The sequence below is a fragment of the Schistocerca gregaria genome, chromosome 3 (assembly GCF_023897955.1).
Source record: "Schistocerca gregaria isolate iqSchGreg1 chromosome 3, iqSchGreg1.2, whole genome shotgun sequence".
Taxonomy (NCBI): Eukaryota; Metazoa; Arthropoda; class Insecta; order Orthoptera; family Acrididae; genus Schistocerca; species Schistocerca gregaria.
In genome coordinates, this window is record NC_064922.1 from 653,864,090 (window position 1) to 653,885,959 (window position 21,870).

Genomic DNA, 21,870 nt, shown 5'->3' on the forward strand with positions numbered 1-21,870 from the left:
TAAAAGAGTCATCATTAAAGATAATTGACATGTTCTTCTGCAGACTGGAAAGCTTCCAAATTTTTGCATCCGCAATAAGCAGAAAATTTTGACAAATACACTCCTGGAAATGGAAAAAAGAACACATTGACACTGGTGTGTCAGACCCACCATACTTGCTCCGGACACTGCGAGAGGGCTGTACAAGCAATGATCACACACACGGCACAGCGGACACACCAGGAACCACGGTGTTGGCCGTCGAATGGCGCTAGCTGCGCATCATTTGTGCACCGCCGCCGTCAGTGTCAGCCAGTTTGCCGTGGCATACGGAGCTCCATCGCAGTCTTTAACACTGGTAGCATGCCGCGACAGCGTGGATGTGAACCGTATGTGCAGTTGACGGACTTTGAGCGAGGGCGTATAGTGGGCATGCGGGAGGCCGGGTGGACGTACCACCGAATTGCTCAACACGTGGGGCGTGAGGTCTCCACAGTACATCGATGTTGTCGCCAGTGGTCGGCGGAAGGTGCACGTTCCCGTCGACCTGGGACCGGACCGCAGCGACGCACGGATGCACGCCAAGACCGTAGGATCCTACGCAGTGCCGTAGGGGACCGCACCGCCACTTCCCAGCAAATTAGGGACACTGTTGCTCCTGGGGTATCGGCGAGGACCATTCGCAACCGTCTCCATGAAGCTGGGCTACCGTCCTGCACACCGTTAGGCCGTCTTCCGCTCATGCCCCAACATCGTGCAGCCCGCCTCCAGTGGTGTCGCGACAGGCGTGAATGGAGGGACGAATGGAGACGTGTCGTCTTCAGCGATGAGAGTCGCTTCTGCCTTGGTGCCAATGATGGTCGTATGCGTGTTTGGCGCCGTGCAGGTGAGCGCCACAATCAGGACTGCATACGACCGAGGCACACAGGGCCAACACCTGGCATCATGGTGTGGGGAGCGATCTCCTACACTGGCCGTACACCTCTGGTGATCGTCGAGGGGACACTGAATAGTGCACGGTACATCCAAACCGTCATTGAACCCATCGTTCTACCATTCCTAGACCGGCAAGGGAACTTGCTGTTCCAACAGGACAATGCACGTCCGCATGTATCCCGTGCCACCCAACGTGCTCTAGAAGGTGTAAGTCAACTACCCTGGCCAGCAAGATCTCCAGATGTGTCCCCCATTGAGCATGTTTGGGACTGGATGAAGCGTCGTCTCACGCGGTCTGCACGTCCAGCACGAACGCTGGTCCAACTGAGGCGCCAGGTGCAAATGGCATGGCAAGCCATTCCACAGGACTACATCCAGCATCTCTACGATCGTCTCCATGGGAGAATTGCAGCCTGCATTGCTGCGAAAGGTGGATATACACTGTACTAGTGCCGACATTGTGCATGCTCTGTTGCCTGTGTCTATGTGCCTGTGGTTGTGTCAGTGTGATCATGTGACGTATCTGACCCCAGGATTGTGTCAATAAAGTTTCCACTTCCTGGGACAATGAATTCACGGTGTTCTTATTTCTATTTCCAGGAGTGTACTTTGTTCTCCATGACTTTAAGTATGTAGTTGGTCAAAATGCTGTGATTTTCAAAACAGTGCTTGTGATTATGCTATTTAGTTTCTATTTATCTACTAAAAGTGGCTGAACAGCTGTGTCTGTATACAGACAGATGTCAATGAGCATCACTTATGTATTCTACGAAAGTTACTTTGATACAATAAGCAACGGTTTTCAGCTGTAATAACTGAACGTCCATAGTTCCAGCATTGTGATAATTTACTGGAGGAATTGTTAGTAACAGAAAATTTTTATGTACTTCTGAAGTTTTTGAGATTCCTGAGGAAGTGTTGTGGTTGTTGTGCACCTTATTAAACAATCCACCATAGCAAAGGACTTCATCTTTTTTATACTAGGTGGGATGAAGAATTCATATGGAAATTAGTTTTATATCAAGGCTTTGGTAATTTAAATCTCAGTTCTTTTGAAACTGTTTTATCTGGCATGAAAATTGCTGAAACCGTAAATACAGTGATATGAAAGTCTGAGAATTTTTATAGTCCTGAAGAGGTCTTCGCAAATATTTTATGGATCTACAAAATATTATTATTGCCCATTTGTTGTAAAATAAATATTTTGTCAACCTTAACTGCAATACATCACAAGATTTCTCCACAAGATAGCAAAGTGTGATAATTGCTTACTCCACCATTTCCTGTTGCTGAATCTCATTCTGTGGCTGTATCATTAGCAAGTTCATTGAGATGAGATTCCAAGAAATGTTGGTGAAGTAGTTAAATCACTCAGGTGCATTATTCAGCAACTACATTAGCATCTTGCTGTGATGGGCTGATATTTCTCTTTTTGTTTTGCTTTCTGAGCTTACACACATTGCTAGGTGACTTCTCTTGTTGCCTATAACATCGGGAAGTATGCCAGAATAGCAAATTGCTTTTACCAGTGATTTATTTCTGTCTCGGAGAGTTATTTACAAAGAGGTGTTAAAAATGTTGCAGGGATGGGTATTTTAACTAGATGCTGTGAATACTTTTTTATTTGGGGCCTGTTAAATAATTACCTTTCATTACCAAATGTCATATTAATGCCAATGTTATGTATTTCAGGTACCAGGGCACTGACCAATATGAGTATGCAATTTAATAAGTTAAATAAAATTGGTCATAGTTTCAACACGAAGAAAGCAAAATCAATTGTCTCAGATGAAACACAACTGAAGGTACATAAATATGGAAAACAAATCCTTATTTAGGACATCATAGATGAACTGTGCATAACCTTTTTGTTTTATTTTCAGGAAATGTCTGGTGTACAAGGCAGAGGGGAAATGCATGTGTCCTACAGTAAGGTTTACAGTGATGAAGAAGGTGATGATGGTATTACATATGCTCCAGGTCACCAGGAACCTGTTATGCCTATAAATCACTCACATATTTCATTCTCAAAAATCAAGGTAAAACCTGTGGACTCATATCTTCCAAGTGTGGGTATTATAATGTCAACAAGAGTAAGTGAGAACACATGTACAAGGAATATGGAAAGAATTGCCATTCTTAATCAGACGGATGAACTCTTTCCTTTGGCTGCACCACATATAGACAGTGTGTCTTTATCCCAGGTAGTTCAGAATGTATCCATTCGTAGACATATTCTGACACATTCACGTACAGATTTAAGTTTAGATGTGTCAAGTCTACATTCGGCTAATGTGACATCAAAAAATTCTTCTCTCACCCCAAGCCCTCTCAGACCAGGTTCAACAACACCAGAGATAACTATAGAGAATACAGCAGTTTCAGGTACAACACTCAATCGGCAAGAAGCTAATAAATTTGATGGTTTAGAATTTACATGTCCAGAGAAATCTGGAGAAAATGCAAATGAAATGCAAAAAGGAGAAAGAAAATTGTCAACTGGAGCAAAATTAACTCCTCCAAATACTCTTCCACTGACGAGAAAGTTATCACATTCTTCAGGTGAAGTTGATGGCGGGCAGATTACCAAAACCAAAGATTTTACTAAGCAGAAAAATGAGAATATCAACCAAAGATCTTCAAATATTAAATTTGGAGACAGTGATAGACATTTGATAGGGAGTTTGAGGTGTTCTTCAGAAAGGGAGCTTTGCTTCAATATTACGTCTTCACAGAGTGAAAATGCATTGCGTTCCATAAGAAGTGGTTTCACGAATGCAATTACCAGTCCAGTGGCAGTAACAAAAGATCTTGTCCTCTCACCATTTTCAAAAATTGCCAAAGGTATGCAAAATCTTGGAGCTAATTTAGATCCACGCAAGCTAAAAGGACCTGTTACAGGTGTTTCAGGCATGGGACGACACACTGTGATGGAACAACATTGTGAGGAAATACAAAGGCTACAAGAAAAATGGAAAAGTTGTAGAACCCGTCTCATTGCATTGTAAATTACTGCACAGAGATTTATCATGTATGAACATTGTCTTAGGTGTAATATCTGCATTACTTTGACACTGGATGCTGGCCATTCAAGTGCGCACTGTAATTGACAGTGAAAACTTTGCTTCCTGTTTTTTTGTTAGTTTTATTTTACTTTACAAAGGCAGGACAAAATGTGATAAGATAATGTACACAAATGTTGTCTTTATCATTTTTTATTAAGTTCATGTGGTTCACTTGTCTAATAATTAAATTTTTAGCATTCATAGTGAACTGTCTTGCAACTGTAAAATAGTTTTGCTCTTACTGTGATATTTATGTCCATTGTAGTTTTCTATTTTATAATTGTTATTTATTGCTATTTATTGTCATTGTTTGTATGGAACACCAAATCATATTTTCTGTATGTACAGAATCACAAGAGAATACTTAAATTTGTGGTAAGTGTTTGTCAGCCTTTCAACAACATGCATGAATAAATCTTCACTTCCAAAAACACTACCCTACCGTCCCTACAGAACATAACATCACATTTAATGGAAACCACATATGAGTAATACTGAACAAATTTGTTGCAAATCTTTCGAAGACTAAATCCCAAAAAACATATTCATGTCAAAAGTCTATGAAGTTATTACACAGCAGAAGTTCTTAAATGCAATGCATAATTACCGTATGTGTATTTATACAAAGTAAGGAAAAGCTGTTGTACAGTTGCAAATGAAATGTATGTTTGTCTTTCATTTTTAATTATATGTTCATAGTGTATTTTCAAGGCAGTGTTTTAGGTAATTTTTTATGTCATTCATCTTCAGTCATAGACTTGAAATATTAGTGTTTTTGCAGATTTTTTGTTGACAGAAGCTGGAATGACCCTAAGAATACAAACTTTATGTAATGTCTTTTAAGTCAGTTGCTTTATACATGCACTGCATTATTAAAGATTGCTCTCTGTTGTCATAAGCTTCATTGTAATTCATTTCTATTAGAACTGATCATTATTATAATAAAAACTAAGATTGATCATTTTTATACTTACTTAATTGTTCTGGGTTTTCTGTAAATTGAACAAGACAACCAAATTAAATCACATTTTTTTTTTAAAAAGTAATTTGATTGATGATATGATGCTGATGTTTCAATATAAGGAGAAAAATGGTTTGCTGACACTTACTTCCATTAGGTGAAATTCCAGGTAATGCCAACACACACACACACACACACACACACACACACACACACACACACACACACATATTAGTAAAACAATACATAGTGTTTGGAACTTTTAATTCCTTCCACAGGGAAGAGGAAAGGGAAAGTTGGAAAGACAGTCTGTGGTATTAAGGGATGCACCTGTTTTCATAAAACACCTGGCTTCCTCTCAGTCTCACATATGAGTGACCTGTCCCTCTTCCTTCCCTGAGAAAGGAATTAACACTTGCAAAGGTAAATGTGGCTTCTTCTACTTTTAAATGTGCATTGGGAGTACATTGAATTTCACCTCCTGTGAGTAGGTTCTGGCCAGCCATTGTTTGTTTCGTTATTTTACAGTTTTCCCAAGCAATATAGCCTTTTGATGTTATATTATTTTTTGTTTAATAATATATAGGCTGTCCCAGGACGAATGGTCAATATTCAGTGATATGACAGCAACGATCATTCGAAGCAAAAAACATGGGCTTTGAAATGCATACCTTAAGAGATATGAGCACTACTTAATCTCTGATTCTGTGAAACAGATATATTCTACAGCAAGCGTCTGGCTTTCCCTATTTTGGGAAGAAATAGCTTCAACCAAAATAAAAAAATCTAAACCTTAAGAGCTATGAGCACTTGTTCATTTTCAGTATTGTGAAACACATCTCTTTTACCGAACAAGTGTTCATAGTTCTTAAGGTTTGCATTTTAGAACCCATGTGTACTAGACTTCTTTGCTTCAGGTGATCGTTCCTGTCATGTCCTGAATATTGACCATTGCGCCTGGAACAATCTTTATTAACACTTTACGATTATATCCAAGGATATATATCCTTGGGAACAGTGGTTCTGTGGGTATTAAGCCTAGGTTTAAGAAGAGTTTCTATGCCCTGTGGACATTAGACCATCATCTAAGAAACATGCCTTAGACCATAGCTTAATGCTCTAAAACCAGTAACACCAAGACTGTGCAAACCTGGATTGTACGGTGAAACTATAAGGTTTTAATGATTTATATGTGATGTATTGTGGATGTTTATTTAGGATGTTTATTTAGTAGAATATCACAGCAGTATGATTGTACAGTGCAGTGTCTTTTATTGAAAGAGAATATCGTATCTGAATAATTCCTAAGGAACATTTATAAATATTTATCTTTTCAGATATGCACCAAAAGCCTTGTATAGATTGTTGTGATTTACAGATACCTTAAATATACAGATGTTTTTTGAACTTTTTAGAGTTGTAAGTCTGTTTTTATCATGTGCAGCCTTATATATTGATCAAAGGAATGCATTAGCTCTAGTAAGTTATTGCAGTCACTTCACTATTTCAACTTGCATTACAGATGGATTTGTTGCCTCCAGCAGTTTTGTCTTTTTGTAATGTAGTTTGTAGCATTCAATTTTGATTATTATTTTCACTTGCTATACATATTCAAGTGTTTCCTATTGTGACAGTATTTGTAGTTATTTAAGAAATTCTGTAGGATACAACTAAAATACCTTAAATTGGATTAAATGTGTATTATAATGTTCAAATAAGAGTAAGTGTTTATGAAATCCCAATTTATTACATTTCATATGTAGTATTTTTGTACTCAATTTTCTTTGTAAAGAGGCTATGAAAGTCTGGTCAGTGTTCATATTACCACACAATGTTGGAAAGCTTTAAACTAGAAAACCATGTATGTTAGCAGAAACTGTGGTTGATGTACCTAAGTGCTTTCAGCCAATAGTTTATGTTAATTTCTAGGAGATTTCCTGGAATTCTATGTACCTGAGATTTATGAGTGACAGCAGAATAATAATGACACATTGAAAAAAAAGACACAAAATAATAAATATAACAAAGAACACCAGTTTTCCAAAATGTGCAGGAATATTAGTGTTGTACTTAATTCACCTGGTGAATCACAAATTGTGATATTTTCCTTTAGTCAAAATGACTGCAGAAGCACACACTTGTTGAAATATAAGCAATTTTTGAGACCATATGTCCTAATACATTTAATCTTGGAGAATAGTAACAATATTTTTGTCAGTTACTGATACACTGTGCCTGTAGTTAGTAGAATCCATATATACAATTCTGTGTTTTTGTAAAACAATAATGACGTTAGTATGGAATTTTTATATTGCTGTGATTTCTGACAATGTGTGCATAGACAATGTATATCTTACCATTTCCCCATGAATAACTGCAAAATATCTTATCATCCTTGGTTGATAACAAACTGTTTAGTAAATTAAAATAAAAAAATTGAAATTGCATCCATTAATTTGCCAATTAAATATGTGCTTTGCTATTGGAGTGCAGAATTTCATAGAAACATACTAATGGCTATAGTAAAAATAAGTTCTTAATTTTTGTTCCACTTTTGTATTGATGTTTTTGATAGTATGTGATTATGTACTGATGCACTATTATCAGGAGTAGCACATTATAGCCATCATTACTACCTCTAACTTATAGATAGATGCTTAACAGTTTGTTATGTGTTAGACAGTTGTTGTTCTGCCAAAGCATTAACCTGCATTAATTAGATGCTTCAGGTGTAGATGTAATGAGGCTTCATTCCAGTTTTTCTTTGCATTGTGTTTCATGTATAGACATCGCTTGGGGTTAAGAGTTTATCTAGTTGTGTGTAACTTAGTTTGATTATAATAATATCTACTAGCAAAAATTGTACACCTATAACTGATACTGTAAAGTCCTGCGCCACAGTGCAAACAGCAGAGTGATGATGGTCACTCATCATATTTGTGTGTGTGTGTGTGTGTGTGTGTGTGTGTGTGTGTGTGTGTGTGTGTGTTCCTTTTGCTTAGGTGTTTGCCTACTAGCAAAGCCTCTGTTATACAACAAGTGGTTAGCTTTATTCCTTCCATTGTTTCTACACTTATGTCCATTAGAAAACCTTCCTGTTAATCCCTAAATACGTAAGGTAATTTGTATGTACTAAAGGTAAGAAATGAACCAGGTCATTTAAATGAGGGGAAGTACACTTTTTTTCCAGAATCCTTACCATAGTAATATAAAATGATTTATTTTCAAGTGAGACAAGTGTATCTGACTTTATTGGTTTAACTTATTTCTCCATATCAAATGGAAGTAAAGAAAACACAATTAGTGATTATCAAATCATGTCTTGAGGTAGCATACCATTGTTATTCAAAATCTTAAAAGGAGCAAAAATCCAAGAATTTAAGATAAGGGACTTTAAGAGGTCAAGAAAGTTGTCTACTTATATCGATCCGTGTTACAGGTCTATCGATTCAAATTTTACACAGTATTTAGCACTTGCTTCTGCAATCTCTCACTTGTCTTGCCTCGTACTAATTGCTTTGCTCGTTGCTGTAGGTGTTTCTCACTTTAAAAATTAATTGCATCCTTCATCTTTCCAGTAAAAAGAAAAAAATAAGACTGCGAAAAAAAAAAATGTAGCCTTCATGTAAAGCATTTTGTAAGAAATTTTATCTGCATCCAAGTACATGAAATGATAACATTATCATACTGATTGTTGCCCTACCTAATCATAAATATAAAACAGTTCTTAACAAAGAAGTAGAACACACAGTTCTTAAAGAGAGTAATCATTATTTTGAAAACAAAGTGCTATCCAGAGAAAAATTATTCTGGCTTCAAGTTAAATGTATAGTCGGCACATTGCTTAAAATTCTGCAGCCACTAGTGCTTAGCATCCTACAATGTGATGAATTGCTGTAGGTCATGGGCAGGGTTCTGGTTCTATATAGATATAGTGTATGAACATCTACACAGATGTAGTTTTGGATTATTGAAGTGCTTCACACCATGTGTACTATAACATGAAGGTCTAAGTTAAATAAATAAAAGAAAAAACAATTGTTTTAGGTTATCAAAGTATCAGAAATCATTTGCAGTTATTATTATAATTTCAGCTGTAGAACTAAAGGGTATAAGTAATATATTGAGTCAAAAAAAGTAGATTCCATCTGACTTAAGGAATAGAATGGCTGTTGTTGCTTCTCATCTGTAATATGGATGTCCTGTTTTTCATTTTTTGCGTCAAACAAAATTGCACAATCATAAAACGGTGCACTCACATGTGGGTCGATTGAGGATCATATTGCTATCAGGAGACTGATATTTAATTTTTTGTGCATTCTATAAATCAATTGAGGAAAGTCTCAGAGTAGTTAGATTGAGAAATACACAGTTATTTCCTTCCCCAGCCTCAAGCTCCATTTCTAATGACCTCGTCATCAATAAGATGTTTAATCCTAATCACCTTGCTTCCATAAAATACTGAAATCATGTTTAGATACATTCCACATCAAGAGTTTTGTAAGAGAGTTGCAGCTTCTTCAGATCAGAACATAACCATCAGCATTTGATGTTCCATCGCTGAATTTGATTTATTTCATCTTGAATAACATGTTTCTTTCAGTTTTGAACAGAACTCAAATACTGGCTGTGAAAGCATGCATAATATGATTAGAACATTACATAACCTTTTGAGCCAGGAGCTTTGTAATGTTTGTGTCGAATGAGGGGAGAGGCTGTGCCATTTAAGGAAAAGTAAGGTGTAGGAATTGTACAAAATGTAGCTTACAATTGTCATTTTTTCCACTATATGTCTAAAATGTGTATATTATGTTGACATGAGATTTTAATCTATGCCTCATTCAGTTATGGTATTAGTGTTGCAAGTATGGTGGTTTACTAAGGTTTTTGAAATTCTGGTCTCTGACTGTTCATGGTAGCAAAAAGAATAGTGTGTTGGTGAAGGCAAGTTGCATTTATTGGTGTTGATATATTTTGCAGGTAGAAATTGTCATTTTAATGGGGCTACAATTGACTAGAATATAGAACTCAGGATAGAACTATGTGAGTGTAGGTATCTGGAATATATTAACGTTAGTTAGTAAATATGAACTTAATACATCTTTACATCACATAAAGCTGACATCTGAAATGCTATGATTGGAAATAAACTATGGTCTTGACAGACAGGCAGAATGCTGATGGTGAGTATGAAAGTTAAAAATGACAAACATGAAATGCTTACACTTGCTAAAGTTTTGTGCAGAGAGAACTTGGGACAGTAGCAGTAGGTTAGCGATATTGTTGATGGTGGTGGTAATACAAACCCATTGGGTGAGATTACTACAATTTTAAATTCTCTAATATTAACAGAAGGAATTTTTCATATCTTTTTGGAGCTCTGTGTCAGACTAATTGTCACTATTATTATTATTTTCCAAATGCAGTGTCCTAAATATTGCACGTGAGTGCTCACAATACTGTCTTTTCTTCTTACATTCACTGTTCCTGAACTTCTTTCCACATGGTCTTTTTCCTTTCGCACATTTTGTTTATGCAGTTACATTGTATGTCCCTGTCACTGGAATTTACATTTGAAACATCCATCTTTAATCAATACCTGTTTCAGCATAGTTTCTCTCAGAAAGATGTTAACATCTGTTCTTTCATTTGCACTATCTTTTATATGTGATTTTTAAGCAAAATGTTTTTCAGGTATGGTTTCATGTACTAAGCTTTTCATTGCTTTTCTTTCTGTTTCTCTCTATATAATGCAATGAATCGCAAATCCTAGTCAGCACTACAATTGCTAGTCAAGATACTGTCACTGTTATGAGTCAAAAATTTCAAGAGCTATTTGCATTTCTGTGCAAATCTGACTGTACTAAAATTGAAATGATACACAGGTAAATCAATAGCACAACTCACTTAATGTCTAGTACAGTGATGTGACACGTGCTTAATACGTGACAATAAAAATTGGGAACTGTAGATACTGGGAAAGTTGCAGTGTAGTGAAATAGCATTTCCTCTGAGGTGAATTTTGTACCCAAGTTCACTCATTTCCAGCTTTGTTTATTCCTGTCCTGATTTTTAGTTCTTGCATTAGACAGCAGGTTGTATGATAGACTTAATATTAGGTGAAAAAATTATTCATATATGTTGAAAAACACTCTCAAATATTTTAGTGTGTTGTATTTTTCAAAACATGAAGGACAGCATTGTGATTTTATAGATTCCACATATCTGCTGTTTATACTATTGTGACTAAAGACTCAGTTATTACAAACAATATGAAATAAGGCCTCTGGTTTTAAATTGATAAATAGAGAAAGAAGGAGAGAGAGGGGAGAGGGAAAGGTCTCTGTGGAAGTTAATTACGGCAATAATGATGAGTAATAAACTGGGGTGTAATGAATTGTTTGGCTTCAGGGGGAGGAAGTGCTTTTAGGATTGCAAACAAGTAACTTATGAAAGCATCTCTTATGTTAGGTGTATGCTGCCAACTAAATATGTACATAACTGGAGAACATGATTACCAGGTAGAGGAGAGACTGAATGTTGTGTTATAGAAAGAAAATTTGTCTTTTCAGAATCTGGAAAATTTTCTCTGGAGCATATACGCATTGTGTCATTGCCTGCAGTTGTTATGTTTAAAGTTTAACCATTTTCAGTAGCCAGAGACAAATTCCGGTAAATTTTTTGAGATGAACAATATCGTCAAAATGTATAACAACTTACCTACTTGTGAAATACAGTACTGGCAGGTCGCAGCGGCGGGAAGAAAATTGCTAATAGAATACATCAGGAAAAAATTAGTTTTCATTCAAAAAGGAAAGTTATTTGTTTCAAAAAGGGTCAGAAGAAACATAAAAATGAATCTGATCAAAATGTTACTGTAGAGTTTAGTTTTGTACTTGTGTGTAACATGAGCAGAAGGGACATCAGAGAGAGAAAAGACACTTCTGAGATACGGTGTCACTGAAGAGTGTTAAGAATGTCGTGGGTACAAAGAGTAACTAGTAAGAATTATTGACTGAAATTTATGTGAAACAAGCCCTGCATTTCAATGAATAGAAATAATACATTGATTAGACATTATTATTAAGATATAAAACTTTGATGGAGACAAATTTGAAGGGACAGCAGAAGTAAAGAATAACAGAAATGATCTACTGAAAGACACTGAGCAGCTGATGAATTGCAAAGGCTGCAACATGTACAGTAAAAGCATAAGCACAGAAAATACTGAATGGCATCACAGAACATCCTGCTGAATGTTCACAAAAAGAATAGAGAAGAAGCAAAAGCCTAAATGCTAGTTTATGGAACACATTTCTACAACTGATGTAAGTTGACATCATAAATATTGCATCCACAATAGTAACATATTAAAATGAGAATTCTAGACTCACCTGTAGTGTTCCAGCTGCCGCAGCTACGTGTATAATGTGCTGTGAGGATCGCCAGTGACTCTGAGAACAAGAATTAGCTTTATTGTTAGATCTTCCACACACTGCAAGTGTAACTTGCTTAGCAATCTGCCGAAAGCCGCAACATTCCTCTAAAATGTATGTTGTTGTGTCACTGGTGTTTTCTCATAACATCTGGTTGAGGACCCACATCAGGCAGGTGTAATAAGTGAAAAAGGAGGGAAAATTTTAGTGATTGATATGTCTACTGCTTTAACATACAAACATAGGAGTTCTAGAAATATATTTTACAGGCTGTTTATAATTATAACTTTATAGTTCATTGTGCTTCATGTTATACACCATCAGAATATCTTAAGAGGCAGTTTTATAATGTATCGAATGTTGGGGAATAGCTAAAGTTACTTACTGAAATATTACAAATGTCATGACTACCGTGAAGCAGTAATAAAAATTATGTCATTGACTTGCCATATGTGCTGTCTGATGCTGTAATATTCAAAGAGTGCAGCTGTTTATGTATTACTAAACTGTAATGAGGGGTGGCTGCATTGTATCAAAAGTTTGCACCAAAACATGAAGTGTTACAAACTGGAAGAAACTAAGTGATACCTGTGGAGACTTGTGTGTCTTCTAAATTTTTCATCCAGACTGCACAATATATCTAATTAAATTGAAATGTAACAATTGTTTGTTAATCCGATGAATATCAAGTAATTCTTTATTTTCTGAGAAAAATAGTAATGATCTTTTGACTTAATGTAGTAACGTATTCAGTGACCCATGGTGGGAAAATCAATGAGCATTTGGTGTTGCATGAAAAATCATTGTTACATTAGGTGTACCATAACTACAGAGGGGAATGACAGTTTGTTTTGTGTGAAGCTGTTGAATATCACATTTGAGTAATCACTTTTGATGTAAAGATGACAGAATTTTGCATGCTGAATATTACATTGCTTTTTGAAGTAGAGTAATATATTTTATTTTGAAATTGCCACAGACTTACCAATTAGAGAAATGAATGTGAATCAATGATGCCCTTTTATACTGATCTCTGGCATTAATAATGATCATAGGATAAGTTGGCCTATAATTTCTTCTTTTTTTTCATGTTTCTGTATGCACAGCTTATCCTTTCATATTCGTTAAAAAGTATTGATAAGATATCTTAACAACGAAAATTGTACCTGGATTTTGTGAAGTGAGAGAATTTTATATTCAGAGCTCAGTATTTTTAGATATTAAATTCTGAGGTTGTATTAATGAATGTGGTAATTTACTGAATACTGGTCACAGTTGCATACTCAAGTGACTATTTAAAGGTTAGCTCTCATATGTGGTTGCACACAGGCAAGGATTCATTACATTTGCCTTCTGTGGAGTATGCCTGCATTTGTTAACCCCCTTTGGCGGAAAACAAAATTTTGATAAGCAATAATAAAAAGTGTGTCATTGCATGTTGTCTGGGGGTCACATATATAGTGATAATGACTGAACCACAGTGGTTAAACAACTTCTCAGTGACTGGGTTTAAATAGATAAAATTAAACAGGCATGAAAAAGCTGGGGAGGTGTTATTAATACACATTTATTCACATATTGGCCTAGAGTCCTGCTTAAGTCCGTGTTGGAAGATTTGCGATGGGAAGATCACTTATTTGAGTCCCTCACAATCTCTTCATTCAAGTGATATCTTAGTTAATTAGCTGCTGAGACCTCATTGATGGATGTTATGTTTGATTTTCTGTATAGTGATTTTAGTGCAGGAGGCTTGTGGAATGAACCAGGATGTCAGTGAGTGAGGTAAACATAAAGTATTGCTGACAACAGATAGCACAGTAAAGTCATATGCATGCAATACAGTCATTCACAGTGAAATCAGAATGGCTGGACTCGCAAAGATATTCCCTACAGTGAAAGGGCTAACAAATATCACTGCCAAAGAGTTTTATTTGTGTGGTATTCCATATTTTTGATATAAGGTTCCAAAACATTTATAGTACTTTGTGTGGAAATCATTGATGCAGCAGTTACTTGTTTTGTTTCAGAATTATCTAACCCTTCACAGGAGAAGCTGTTTCTGCTTAAAAAGAATGTGAGTTAAAGCCTTGGAAAGTGTTTATGTGATGCAAAAAACTCATTTTTATGTGTATTGTTGACAGCAAAATGAATCTTATTCCCTTTGCATTCACTACACTCTTATGGAAATGTATTGTAGGTGACAAATGTTGAAGAGATTTAAATAGTAACTGGCTAGATCCACAAATGTTTTTGATAGCATGTAGAAGTATAGTGCAGATGTCAGTGACCTAAGAAATAGAATTTCTCTAGAATATCTCTTATATAAAAAATTATCTATTTTAACAGTTTTAGGTATATATCCATATCAAAGAGTATACTTCATTCCTCAGTATGTAAGTGAAGGCTGAGATGACAGATTGATGTATACTGATTTGCTAGAACTCTCCTATTGTTGCTAATTCATTGATTGGTGTTTGTAGGTCCTTATTGTGCTGTTGGGATTAAATTTTATAACTGAATGATAATAACATGTGCATTATTTCCTCATTTTTCGCAGCAATAGAAAATTGGCGTCAGTCATAATCATATGAAACAACCACATAACATGGTTTAGGACCACCATGGAAAACCACATTAGTGTAATGAGACATTGATTTATATATATCTTGTCTCAGTTTTGTGGCCATTTCTGTATGGTTGTATGAAGTAGCTTAATATCTGTTATTACATACCATCATGTCTAACTAAGGTTTATTAAAAAGCACCATTGATCTAACTTTCTGGGAAGTTTGTTTGCTCTTTTCCAACAGCAACACATTTTAATATTGGTTGAAATACAGTATGTATCTGTGTGATGTTGTTGCACTGTGTGTGTCGCATGGACACTTCTACTATCCAAAACTCATTACTTCTCTGTCTACCAACTGTACATTTCCTGACTAATTTTTCTGTCTTCATCATTTAGTATTGTCACATGTTATTCATTTTTACTGCAAAAATCTGTTTCCTTCCTTAAATGATTCATTAGCTACAACAACTAAGACAGGTGGTAAAATAATACTATTACAGAAAAAATAAAAAAATTAATCATAGTGCAAGAAAGAATAATCTGCAATGTATAAAGGGGGCAGTATATATGCTAAGGTACACACATTCACACACTGACATCAAAACATACACTCCTGTGGCCATAGCAAGACTGATTTTTGATGTTGGAGTATCAATAATTAGTCTTGTTATGACCATGGGGGTATACGTTTTGGGGGTCTGTGTGTGAATGTGTGTACTTTAGCTAGAAAAAGAGCTAGTGCTCAAAAGCTAGTGTGAATGCTGCTGTCTGTTGCATGTTCCTGTGCTCCTAGCACCAATCTGCGACAGGTTAGTAGTTGAACTTCCTTATTTTACATATTGTCCCAGCCAGGAATTTCCATTATTATTATACAAGATGGTAAATAATGTAGCTTAGTAGTTATGTAACATTCCATCCTGGACTCTCCATTGTTTGATTTTGGCTTAGTAGTTAAATTCACACCCTCCTGCAACACACAGTTGTACAGTTGGATACAATTCTTCCAGGATGTTGTATATTAAGTGTATTACTGCAAGTGCATGCATACATATCAACACACACACACACACACACACACACACACACACACACACACACATATTGCATTTTTTGAAGATAACTTCAGTTACTATCTGTACCTTGCTTAAAATATGGAAAGTATGTTGTGGATTGTAAATAATATGAGGAGTAAAGATAAATCTTACTGCATCATAAGACAAACTCTTTTCTATTCTACATCTAAATCTTGTAATTTTACCTGTTCTGCTTGCATTGGTACCACATTAACTGGGTTCTTATGGAATCACTTATTATGATAAACAAAAAAATCACCTAGTAATATGTTAAACATAGACTTCTTCCTGAGTGATAATAGGCATGTTCCAGTTTTGTGTCCAGTAAGTTTTTCTTGGGTTGTTTGTCATCACTGATTAGTAACTCAGATTGTTTTCAATTATATAATTCCACCGCAAATTCTTGAACTACAGTTAAGTCAGTTTGCAGTTTGTTTTTGTTCACATCTGTGTTGTGAATTACAACTTGACTATCCTAAATAGCTTTGATGAGACACTTTATAACTTTTTTCCTGCAGTGAACACTAAGTCTGGAAGCCATGTATTTGAATTTTTCAAGATTTTTTCATCAAAATCATCAGATATTATTTTTTTATTTATGGCACAAAACCTTTCAGATTTTTATAAATAGATCTTATGATTTTCTTGATGGAATTTCTAAACTGTTCATAGTTTGAGGGACAGTTTTAGACAGTTTAGTTTAGAGGTGCACAATTCAGTACACAGATCTCAGTAAAACTTGCTAATGTGCATGCTTTTTTGTGCATGAGTGATATTAATATGATAGATAATCCTCTTTAATTTTTCTCATGCACACTTTGGCTTCTGTTAATTTATAAGCTTCTTTGTTCACTATTAATATTTCCTCATTTTAATGATTTTCAGATGGTTCCAGCAGATCATTCCTTTTGATTTTACAATTAATTCAATTAGACAAAAAAATTTGCATTATGTTGATTAATTATTTATCTTGTTATATTATGTACATACTATATTGTGTGATGATGTAGTATTAGTCAGTGTGCTGTCCATGTAATATTCTATATGATTATTTGCTGCTCATATAATAGGAAAATTACTTTTGGTCTAATAACAGCAGAAAGTATGTTTTTCATTACTGTTAATGTTCTGGTACATGAATTACTGTTTCATATTTTATAATCACTATATTTAAAATAAATTTAATTTTATCTCTTTCAATACTATCTGCAAAACTTTAGGATTTGATCTGTGTGAATAACTTCTTGGACAACCCGTCAGCACTGCAATTTTTGTGTGTATATCCATGACCCTTGTCATATTTTCAACAAACAAATGTATTGACTGATCATTTCCCCTCCATTTAAGGCTCAGATCATCCTTTGTGTCCTGATTCATAGTAGCACCAATTGACGCGGCACAAGTGTGACACTCAGTTTGTACTTTGGTCCATTTGTTTTGCATAAATTAGGCGAGGGGGGGGGCAGAGGAACAGAAGAAAAGTATTTTCGCCAGTTTACCAATGGCTCAAATAGCCCTTGGACAGGAATTACATGTTCTGAAGATTTCAACTCTGAAACCACTTGAGTATGTTAATGTGCCAGTGAACATTTGTGATTCCATCTGACAAATATATTTTTAAAGAATCTGTAAAAGTAGTTTTTTCAGCTTTAAAACTTTATTGAACCTTTGCTTTAGCCATATGATTCTAAGGAATCTGTAATTGTTAAGTTGAAATGATGACAAAAAGGGGTTTGCTGTTATTGAAAGTACAAGCTACTTCCTTTATATTTTCTTCCCTCTAGAGAGCCTTAAAAATTGGCTCATAATATTTGTAATTGTTACAGTATTATGTGTTTTCAGATTGTTTCTAAAAGGTGATTACTCTCAATACATAATAGTGACTGCTTTGCAATGGAACAGCAAATATCTACTGTATATTAATGCACCAGTATAAGAAAATTGTGATAATTTCTGTAAAAGTGTGTATCACATGTGGCTCTGGGAACCATCCTTCAAGGAATGGGATGCCGGAGCTTGAGTCCACCTAACATATTCCTGACGTGTCCTATTGATTATATTTACTGAAAATCCTCCTAATGGCTTTCCTTACGTTTGTAGAAGAAGTGGAATAGTTGAGTCCAGGAACACTTACCATGACCATTTCTTGCTCTCCTTAATTTGAAAAAGGATGTGCCTGTCAGCTAACAGCACCTTTGCCAACTTTCAACTAAAGTGCAAACGGTAGTGCAACAGTGGCTGAAACCATTGGTGCTTAACACTGTGGCAATCCAGAAACATTGCCATAGTAATGTAAATAGAATCATGTTATGTGTCTGATTGTGGCAGATGCATGAAGCAGTTACTCCTAACCCACTTTAAGTGTGAGGGCTCTCCTATTGCCATACAAACTATAGCCTGTTTGCTTGAACTAATATAATGTTCTCCCATTTTCAACTGAGTTCATAGAAAAAAAAGTGAAACACAGTAAGCATTAATAGTAAATCTTTTACCTGCAGGTACAGCTAAAATCTTTACTAATGATGCTTAGTGGGTTTTCACTCAAGTGACTTTCTTACAAATGTACAATGTATATGGTCTTCATTCTTCATTTTCAGATAAAATTTTTCCCATTAACTTTATATTATGCTAACAAGGGACAATTAATGATTGTATAAAGATTCCTTGAAAATCTCAAAAGAAGTGTACTTGAACACATCTTAGGTCACTGAGCTAACAATACTTTCTATATCAACAATTTCACTTGCTTAGTGGAATGTATAGATTCTGAAATTACCCAGTATTTTATTGTCTTGAATCGTGTTGAGATCTGAATGTAGACCACTGGCTATGGCCCTTACTGCTATGACAACTGAATTGCAATTCATGTCTTCCATTTTGAAAAATGATGGAGAAACAATGAGACATAGAACAATTCACACAGTGAAATGTCCGGAAACTTCAGTGGGTACAAAAATGATGTGTAATTCAAAGCCTCGATTGTTCGCCAAATTTCTTTTATTCTCAAATAATTGACAATACTTATCATCAAAATATGGTATGTCTTCTGTCTTTTGAATCATTTTAAATTACAGCTGTACTGATGAAAAGTGCCTTAATGTAACAAAAATGCCAGATTTATGTTGATAAAAAGGTTGGATTTGAGAAAAAAAATTACAGTGATCATTTTTCACAGAGGTGCTTTTGCACAACAGACTAAATAAACTTAAAAGAAGAAAAAAAAACAATGTCATATAGAAAAGCTGGTTGAAGGGTAAATTAGAAGCTATTTGCAAAGGACTCTTCCTTAGCTATGAAATCACAATTTCCTTGATGAAACTGTCAGAGTTAGAGCAGAAACTGCTATATTATACATTTTATATATGTGTTTGTTCCAGTACTGTCATGTTAACATGGTTAGTTTTCCAAGTTTCACAAGTATCTGTTGTAGGGTGAGATCATTCATAGGTTATTTCTAGTTGTTATTGTGGCTATATGTGGAATATTATGTTATTTTTAGTTGTTTTTCCAGAGAGATGTGGAATATTGCCTTGAATCTTGTGTAACATCGTTGTATATTGTCTGATTTATAAGTCTTACATATATGTTCAGTTCTATCTGTATCCATAGTTCCTACACTTTCAGCTGTAAATTGTGACAGGTAATAAAAAGTATATACTCATATTCATATAATATCCAAAGAAAACAAAAAGTGGAGTCTACTGATTATGATAAGGAAATAACAGAAATCACCTGTTTTCACCAAAACATAGTAACAATGATTTGCACCAAAGATATAGCCTAGTCTTCTGAGATCACAGGTCTTCTTATTCTTGTTTTTACTCTTCTACTACTACTACTACTACTACTACTACACTACAAACAATATTACAACAACAACAACAACAACTACTACTACTACTACTACTACTACTACTACTACTACTAATAATAATAATAATAATAATAATAATAATAATAATAATAATAATAATAGTAGTAGTAGTAGTAGTAGTAGTAGTAGTAGTAGTCATGGAGTACTTCCAGTCAGTCATGTAACCTCTTCCACGATAACAAGGACTCAAATGACTTACTTCCACAGTTGCTCAGAAGACAATTACCTCATATACACTGAGCCATTGCAAAGTTGACTTCACTGTACTGCTGTTACTACCACTACTGCTGCTACTATTACCACTTTTTGCTGTGAATATTTGCTTGCAGGGTGGTGAGAAGCAATCTGCCACAAATAAAAGATAAATAGGACACATTTAATAAGATGACTTGCCAGTGTTGAATATTACATACAGTATGTATAACAAAGTGACTCAATACTTGTCTCACCAGAATTATCTTGAGACTTTTCATTTCCACTAGCATTCTTGTGAATGATTCTGTTAGCAAGATAAATTTCATGTACATCTGCAAGAGCACTCATAAATGCTTTCTGCCCCGATAATGATCTGTTATTGGTGGTTTCTGATATGGTAATACCACCTTGGGCCTTCCGCACCAATCTCATTGTATCCTGCTGAGTACTCACCAAACACCACATGTTGATATCTGGAAACTACATCTTTCCAGTTTAAAAAATGTGGTTTCACCTGTCTAACTTGAGTCTGAACTTCACAGAAACATGCACTTCAAAAAAGTAAAGATGCTCTTAGTGACCAAATGGGTCATACATTTTACTGTTTAAATTTAAAGTTTGATATCCTGTGCTATAAAATGTGGCAGTGGATAGGTAAGAGGTTTTCAAAGTTGCAATTCTTGCCATAAAGTGAAACATGAGAGAGAACACAAATATTGTACATATTTTTTGCAGCATGTTAAAAAATGTGTTGTTCATTTGTTATGCTACATGTGAATCATGATTTTCATTGACTTTAGTGTGGTTTCATGATTAAGCATAATTATTACACAAGAAGACACTAGAACACGGGCTTGGAACTTGAAACTTAGGTTTTTAAAATAAAGTGAAACCTAGTTAAAAATGTGTCTTCTTATGACCCGTAATTATTTGAAAGAATTAATATGATAAAGAAAAGTACTGAATGGGAGGTTGAAAAAGCCACAGGATGGCAGATCAAAGCTCACATACAGAGAAACACACAAAAAGTTAGTGATGGTTGTTCATCAGAACATTCACACATAGTATCTGTGTGCATCTTTCTTTCATTACTGTTTTATGGCTGTCAAATGTTGTGAGTAATATTTGTCCTCAATTAATTTTCTACTTCATATAAACTTTGTAAAATAACATGTAAAACAGGCAATGAAATTTGTTTCATGTCTTGAAGATAAAATTTCTTTTTCTTCTGTGGATAAATTCAGGTACCAGTCATTCAATATCACTTAGGGTTCACAGTTTCTTGTATTCAGACAAGTATTACTGCAAGTAAAACAAAATATTTCATTTTGTAAGGCTTTGGATGAGTAAGTGAAATAAAAAGTATTTCAGGTAATGAGATTGAGCTGTTGTATAATATTATTTGGAGGAACTAGCTACAGTATTATAACCACAGAGGTGTCTACATACTGTTTAGAGGCACATGAAACACATTTCATAGTAAGTAGGGCACCAGCAGACAGTTCCATTGTGTCAGTGTAAAAATGTAGGATTGTTGATAGCTATGAATGCAGCTGAATTTATGAACCGTATGAAATAAAACATTAGGAGTCTTGTGTCTTATGTGTATTAATAGACTACACTGGACTTATAAACAATTTGAAAATGATGAACCAGAATAATTGTTGTGCAAAAATTTTATGTATTTGGCCACTTACATTTATTTTTCCCAGCCTAAGAAATATAAGTGTAATAAGGTATAAGGTACAACTCCTTTATAGTTGCTTCTGTTATTGTTTTTCC

The 21,870-nt window shown here is 35.0% G+C and overlaps 1 protein-coding gene across 1 annotated transcript in view; it reads left to right on the forward strand.

Moving 5' to 3' along the window:
• Window positions 1-6,353, forward strand: part of LOC126356113 (phosphatidylinositide phosphatase SAC2) — a 374,100-nt gene extending 367,747 nt beyond the window's left edge. The window contains exons 15-16 of the mRNA XM_050006814.1: window positions 2,608-2,720; window positions 2,799-6,353. Coding sequence (XP_049862771.1) covers window positions 2,608-2,720; window positions 2,799-3,923 — 1,238 coding nt within the window. The 3' untranslated portion in view covers window positions 3,924-6,353. The remainder of the gene's footprint in view (window positions 1-2,607; window positions 2,721-2,798) is intronic.
• The last annotated feature ends 15,517 nt before the right edge of the window (window positions 6,354-21,870 follow it).